This window comes from Emys orbicularis, chromosome 1, assembly GCF_028017835.1.
Source record: "Emys orbicularis isolate rEmyOrb1 chromosome 1, rEmyOrb1.hap1, whole genome shotgun sequence".
NCBI lineage: Eukaryota > Metazoa > Chordata > Testudines > Emydidae > Emys > Emys orbicularis.
Window position 1 is genome coordinate 290,251,784 of NC_088683.1, and position 8,024 is coordinate 290,259,807.

At 35.6% G+C, this 8,024-nt stretch overlaps 1 protein-coding gene across 1 annotated transcript in view; it reads left to right on the forward strand.

Moving 5' to 3' along the window:
* MZT1 (mitotic spindle organizing protein 1) overlaps nt 1–7,783 on the forward strand; it is a 20,631-nt gene extending 12,848 nt beyond the window's left edge. The window contains exons 2-4 of the mRNA XM_065409741.1: nt 4,165–4,310; nt 5,743–5,859; nt 7,159–7,783. Coding sequence (XP_065265813.1) covers nt 4,165–4,310; nt 5,743–5,766 — 170 coding nt within the window. The 3' untranslated portion in view covers nt 5,767–5,859; nt 7,159–7,783. The remainder of the gene's footprint in view (nt 1–4,164; nt 4,311–5,742; nt 5,860–7,158) is intronic.
* Nucleotides 7,784–8,024: the final 241 nt, after the last annotated feature.

Consider the following 8,024-nt stretch of genomic DNA (forward strand, 5'->3'; position numbering starts at 1 on the left):
CAAACAGCCTCCATTCCCAAGGTGTTCGTAACTCTGAGATATTTGATCAATTATTTGTAATCAGATAAATGTACAAGAGATACTCCTGGGGGAATTCTGTGTCACTGTGCATGCGCAGAATTCATGCCCCCACAGATTTCTTTGCTTCCCTGCAGAAAAATTACTTCTGACAGGGAAGCCGCAAGAGCGGTCATGCGCCCCTCTCCGTAGCACAGGCAGGTTGGTTCAGGCACCCGGAGCAGCTGGTTGGAATGTAAATCACCACCGCGGGGGGAGGGAAGACAGTCGTGCGTGTGAGAAAGAGAATCACTCTGTCCCTCTCACTCGCTATTGCAGCATGCTTGGCACAGAGGGGCAGGGCTTTAGGCTGATTCTGAGGAGTAGGCATGGGGCAGGCTCGGTCCCCTAAAGCAGAGCAGAATGTAGCAGCCTACTGCCTTAGTGATTGTTCCCATTGTCTTTGTGAAATCCCCCAGGAGTGTAAAAGTTTTAAGGCTCCTTTATGTTGCCAGAGTGGTGTAAAGGACAGTATAGCCTTATAAATGCTGATGGTGCTTTAGTGATTAGAACTGGTCTAAATTTTTGGACTGACAAAATTTCCTATCAGAATCTGCTCCATGAACTATTTTCTACTGACCTTTCTGGAGATGTTCAGTAGTCAATATAAATTGGTTGATTTCCCAGCCCTCACTTGCTTTTCAGTTGCCTATGATGTAACACCAAGCGTATGGCTCCATATATTTGTTGATTAATAACTAGAAATAAAGGGTCAAACCTACCTGCGTTACTATTAGGCAAGAGGGTTTGGGGATTTCCTCCAATGCTCCCCACTCCCATTCTTCATCCATTGTATTGTAGTTTAAATAAATTACAGAAATAACTGAAACCAGAGTGATTTTGTTATTTTGACAAATAACACATGCAGACTTTTGCAGAATGTTGAAATATTGTATGCAGAATTTTTAATTTTTTGCGCAGAATTCCCCCAGGAGTAAAGAGATTTTTGTGTTACTTCTTCAGTTCAGAGAGACCAAGAATGGCCTTATGGTTAGGGTGCTAGAGTTGGATTTGGGAAACCAGACTTCTTGTGCTAGACTTGGGCAAGTCGTTTAGGGTAAAATATTGAAAGTCCTTAAGTCCCATTTTCGAAAGTGACTTAGGCATTCAGGAGCCTACATCCATTTGTCTTCCAATGGGAGGTGTTTGGTACCTAAAATAGTGGAATTTTCAAAAGTGCCTACGTGCCTAATCTCCCAGTGATTTCAATCATGAACACTAGAGTCAACTTTTGAGGTTCCTGAATCACTTAACCACCTTTGAAAAATCTACCCTTAGTCTCTCTCTCTGCCTCAGTTCCCATGTTTGAAAATGAGGTAAATAGTACTTTCTTATCTCGTAAGGCTGTTGAGGATAAATACGTTAAGATTGTGAGGTGCATGGGTACTAGTAATAGGGGCCATATAAGTACCATAGAGAGATTCTACCCTGTGGTACATTATAATAGCTAAAGAAACAAGGAAAACAAATCAACATTAGACTTTATAAATAAATTAATTAATTAATTAATGGAGATATCCCATCTCCTAGAACTGGAAGGGACCTTGAAAGGTCATCAAGTCCAGCCCCCTGCCTTCACTAGCAGGACCAAGTACTGATTTTTGCCCCAGATCCCCAAGTGGCCCCCTCAAGGATTGAACTCACAACCCTGGGTTTAGCAGGCCAATGCTCAAACCACTGAGCTATCCCTCCCCCCTTTATAAGAGACTAACTGAGATTTGAAATTCTAAATTATACTGTATCTTGTTTAACTCATTTCATAAAAAGTAAAAGTTATGGGTATAAATGAACTAACCTTAGGCTGGAATGTAAGATATCTTTCCATAAAACACCATTACCAAGTACTAATAAAAGAGAAATTCTGCAGAGAATAAGAGCTGAAATTAATCACTGAAAAGCTGTGTGATTCTCTGCCTCAAACTATCAAACACTACTTTTCCATTGAGAAAAAAAAAATCAGTTAGAACAAAGTAATCAGAAATTTGTATGCCCAGGAAATACACCTCTACCCCAATATAACGCTGTCCTCGGGAGCCAAAAAATCTTACCGTGTTATAGGTGAAACCATGTTATATCGAACTTGCTTTGATCCGCCGGAGTGCGCAGCCCCCCCGGAGCACTGCTTTACCGCGTTATATCTGAATTCATGTTATATTGGGTCGCATTATATCGGGGTAGAGGTGTATATACTAAAAGCTCATTTTAAAAGTTAAATGTAGTGTTCTGACTTCAAAATATACTGTGTTTATATAATTGCAGTATTTTCAAGGTCATTATGAGAGAATTACAGCCACCTTTAGTTAAGCAGGGAGAACATATCAATAGAACTCGCATGTCAAAAGTACTGAACACTTGGCAGCTCCCACTGACTTCGCTGGGCTCTTCTGGGTTCTTAGCACTTCTGAAAATTAGGCCACTTACCTACATGCCTAATTATGGACATAGATTCCTAACTTTAGGCACTCGTTTTTGAACATCTTGGCCTGGCCTATATGTGTGGGTGATCTTATTTTTTTTAAAGCTATACTTCAGTATACCATAAATTTATACTGCAGTAAAACATTTTTAGTATTTGTGAACTATATATCTTGTCAATATTCGCACATTAGGTATCCAAACAGCCATCTGTTGTCCTAGTGTAATGGTGGAAGGAATGAAGTAGTATTTCTATTTCAAATTTTTGAAAGCTTTGTTTCTTTGTGATTATAGAAACGTTATAAGTAATATTTCTTAATATAAATAAATCACTGTTGTCAGGGAATCTTGCTGAAGACTGAACCTTGTTCTGCTCTACAATAATGAAAGCTTTTCATAAGATTCAAAAGGGAGTAGTATCTAGTCAGAGGATGCCATTTCACCACAAACATGCTTGGATGAAATTGCTTGTAGTGGAATGGGCAGTTCAGTGATTGTTAGTAGATGAAAAGAATGTAAGGCAAAAGGGTAATGATGATGGGAAAAACTAGCCAGTAAAAATCTAGAACAAGTATCTTGAGTCACTGAATCAAGTGATGGCCATTCTTGTAACACATGGCATTGGGATTGTCAAAGGAGAACCAAGTATAGATGTAGGAGTGAGGGCCTAGGACAGTGGTTCTCAACCCAGGGTACACGTACCCTAGGGGATGCACAGAGATGTTTCCAGTCAACTCATCTAGATATTTGCCTAGTTTTACAACAGGCTACATAAAAAGACTAGCGAAGTCAGTACAAACTACAATTTCATACAGACAATGACTTGTTTATACTGTTCTATATACTATACACTGAAATGTAAGTACAATATTTATATTCCAATTGATTCATTTTATCATTATATGGTAAAAACGAGAAAGTAAGCAATTTTCCAGTAATAGTGTGCTGTGACACTTTCATAGTTTTGTGTCTGATTTTGTAAGCAAGTAGTTTTTAAGTGAGGTGAAACTTGGCAATATTTAAGACAAATCAGACGCCTCAGAGGGGTACAGTAGTCTGGAAAGGTTGAGAGCCACTGGCTTAGACACTTTTTAAAAGCTTAAGTTAATATTTGCTTTTGAGAGCAAATAAAATGTAATATTTATGTCTGTATTGTCAGACCAAACATTAATATTGAGTAAAATTGATAATTAAATATGCAGTAATACAAAACAATATTATAATGGTGTATTGTAATCATTAATTAAAACTGCTCCTGTTTTCTTTCCTATCTTCCGTTTAATGGGCAAAGATTCGAATTATCGTTACAATTTTAGAATTTTTTTTAAATCACTGTCTACAAATGAAAGCTTACTACATTCTATAGACATGTTGACTATTCTTCCTATCACAACAGTAAAAAAGTAATATCCTGGTTCAGTGAATGGGAAATACTAGAGTAGAGAATGTAAATGTGGATCTGAGTTTGGAGTCTGGGGCTTCTGACTCACATGGGGAAGGTGATTATGAATGTTATAGGTGGGGTTCAAATTGGGGGGGCGTGGATAGGTAGTGTTTCCATTTTCCCCATCCACAGAGGTTCAGCTTTTGAAAATCCCACCCTTAAGAAATAAATTCATTTTTAAGAGAAATGTCAGTAATCTCATTTAAACTTTAACAAAAACTAATTTTAATTTTTAAAAATTGTTGCAGTTCTGCTTGAGATTTCAAGAATATTAAACACTGGTTTGGATATGGAAACTCTGTCTATTTGTGTGCGGTTGTGTGAGCAAGGTATAAATCCAGAGGCCTTATCCTCAGTAATTAAAGAGCTACGCAAGGCTACAGAAGCGCTAAAGGTAAGGCAGTTTAAGAAAAACATGTAGAGTGTTTTTTTTTTTTTTTTTTTAATTAAAACAAATCAAAGTTCAAATTACTGCACTTTTAGCTTTTCATATGAAATTGTACCTTTGCCTTGCATTTTAAATAAAATAAAAATAATAATCTTAGGAAACAAATCCTGTCGCCTTCATCCTGTATTGCTAATAGGATTTGGTCCAAAGCATAGAATCTGCAGATAGCAAACCTTACAAATTTTTACTTGCTTTTTTCCCCTTACTTTGAATGAGTGGCATGTTTTGATGGACCAATAAAATTACTAACTTTCTTTATCGTCAATCATAATGGTAAAAAATGGGCAACTGGGCCTTTTTGTTCTTTGAGTGAACAGGTACACTTTCATGATAATTTTGCAAAGCTATAAATAATGTAGAGCCAGAGCCTGGATTCTCTAACAATTTGCTCATCAAATTCTCAAATTTTATCAACAAATCCACACTTAGGCTTCAATTCCCATTCACCTCTATATCAAATCCTTGTTTTTTACCTTTTTACCTTTAAGGCTCTTCATAATTGAGCCCTACACACACTAGCTGCTTTAGTAATCTTTCTCTCTTCTTCGAATCCCAATTTAAAAAATAATGATCTACATAAATGTAGACTAATACATGTAACTGAGAAGGCAGTATCAGTTCTTCCCCACATTAACTTTCTTGTATGTCATATCCGCATTCCCTGCCGTTTGTCTGTTGAGCCTTTCAGGGCAACAATATCTCTTCTGTGTTTATCCAGCATCCAGTGGTACCATTATATAAATATTTACTACTACTGCTGCTGTTACTATTACTACTACTATGAAAATGATCTGTATAGCTCACTGTAGTGTTACTTATGAATTATGCCAGTGTCCCAAATTCATGCAGATAAAATGTTTATGCTACACCATTATGTATTTCATATTATATAATAAAAATATGGAAAGGACAAGAATAAGGATTCATATACATTTCACACATTTTTTGTTGTTTGTTTGTTTTGGTTTACAGTTTAACAGGTAGGTGCAACCACATGACTATGTGTGAGTCTGTAGTAAAACATGCCCTAATCTGAACACCACCTGCATGAGTCAGTGCGAAAAGACCAGGTACAGCTCCTTGTTAGAATTATACATTTGGCTTTCCTATGTCAACTTTTGTCAAGTGATGGCTAAATTAATAAAGAAAGAATAATGGGGGTCAAAAATATTATGAAAATGAAAATAATCCATGAAAGAGCCATTTAAGCAGCATATTAAGATTACATATCACATGATTTATGATCTGTAAACTATTTAAACATTGTTGACCAAATAAAAGTTGTTGCAAGAAATGACCATAAGTGTTATAGCTGATCTATATCTCCAGTGTTTATTTTCAGTGGGTTCATTATAATGAATTGTACTTCTCTTTCTAGGCTGCTGAAAATATGACAAGTTGACTTCATGGGAGAAGATATCTCGATGAGATACATGTCGAGCTAGCAAAGGGTTTGAAGACTGGCTGCTATTCAGAAATATAGAATGAAGTTACTGTATGTTCAGGTTTCCAAACATTTCTGTAATCTTCTTTAAAAAGAAAAGGATGAGATGTAAAAGTGTAAAGCTTTATAGAAAAAGGCATATTGATGGAATTATCTAATAATTATTCATTGCTTACTTTTTTCCTTTATTTTTTTTTATAGACTGTAGTTTTTTGGAAATAGCATGATTATTATATGTATTCCTTATAAATCTGAGCTTTAGTTTTATAAACAATCTGTCAAATATTGCACGTTCACTGAATCTACCTAAAAGTTTAGTGAAACGTAATCACTCTGATATAGTAGATATAACTTGTTGAGAGTTTTATTATAAACTCTTAATTTTGGACAGTTTATGCATAATGGATTGATTAGTTTATTTTCTTCTGGTATGAAACTTGGCATTCAACTTCAGATGCAATTTTTTATGTACAAGCTATCATTTAAATCCATTCTAGGTTTTGTTTTTAATCAGAGAGCAGGGGAAAATAGTGAGAGTTTGCTTGCTTCTTTATATAAAAAAAAAAAAAGCTTGATTTCAAAACTCAGCTTATCTTTTTGATAGTTTGTTTTTTTCAGAACTGAATAATGTTTATTTTAGAAAAAAAGACTTTTCTAACAAGCTAACCTAAGTCTGCAAGCAGTTACCATACTTGCAGATTTATATATACTTGAATTCCATAATAAATTTTTTATGCATTATATGGAATATCCTATTGACTTCAGTAGTTCTTTAATTAGGTTTATATCCTGTCCATTACAGATAGCAAATATTCCATTCGAATTCTCATGATCTTTAATCCTAGTCAAAGTATAGACCAGAGATGTCAAACTGATTAGGAAAGAGCCAAATTCCATTTTTAATTATGGTCAGTGAGTTTGGATATAAGACTATTCACTCCCCTCAGTTGACAGTGGAATATCCACTGATGTCTAAAAAGTTTGCATAGGAATCAATGGTAGAATATACAGTAACGACATTTTTTGTTTTCATTTTAGTGTTCATTATCACTCAAAGGGAAAATATACTCATATTCAGGAAAATTGCTATTTCTCCCCTTTGTTTCTCTCTCCATCCTCCTTTCTTCATTTCCTTCCTTCTCCCTGTTTCTCTCGGTCTCCACTTCAATAATTCCTGCCCCTTCCCCATTTTATCTATTGAAATCATTAGTGATGATGAGTAGTTGTCATTACTGGGTTTAAAGTAGTGATGGGCCTCATGCGGGTCGCAGGTTGCCCTCCACTGGTTTAAAGTCACTCCAACACAGATTAATAGGAAGCAGAGATCACACTTCTGATTTATTGTTTCAGGTTGTCTACAGACTCGAGAAGATAACACTATATTGACTTACATTTGGAAAGCTATCTTTGCAGCCTGGAGACAGAAAAACCTTTTTTTTTTTAAATGGAATCTTAGATTCTGTATAATCTGAGTAGGACATGAGGACCACAGAAATTCATCAAGCAGGCCTAATGGTTGACACCCCTATTATAGACAATATGTAAAATATGAGTTCATTTTAATAGTGATTTGCATCATTTTATGTTTATTTTGCTACCTGGTAACATGTTCTTTTTGGTTTGCTGTTTTACATATATGAAATAAAACACTTTAGTATCAAACCTGGGAAATTTAACTTTAGTGATGTATGCTAATTATCATGGTACATTAGTGGCACCATAGTGAAAGTTGACACAGAAAGTTCATTTTAATTAATTAGAGCTTTTCTGACTTGAATATTTGTGGGGGAGAATAATGAAAATTTTAAACGTGAACATGTTTGAATTGTTTAAAGTATTTTTGGTTCCCAATGTAAAATTGTACTTTCAAAACACAGTTTTTCATATTTTTACAGTGTATTGGGTTTTTTGTAATGTTTTTAGTGATGAGTGGCAAGAAGAAAGTTTAAAAATGCACAGCTGAACATTGGGGGGGAAGGGGCACAGAAAATTAACAGTTAACTAGTTTGCGTAATTGAGTGGTGTCAAATCAGTTTACAACAGTAGAGTAAAATTGACAAAAGATTGAAGAGCATGCTGATAATGTTGACTTGCCCATCTCTTCGCGTTTTCCTGTCTAGTTTCCTAACCATAGATCCCGGGGAGGGGCCAGCTTCCCTGAGGACAAGGTGATTATTGTTCCATTTGCAAAGAGTGGTATATAGTGGCACTACCTA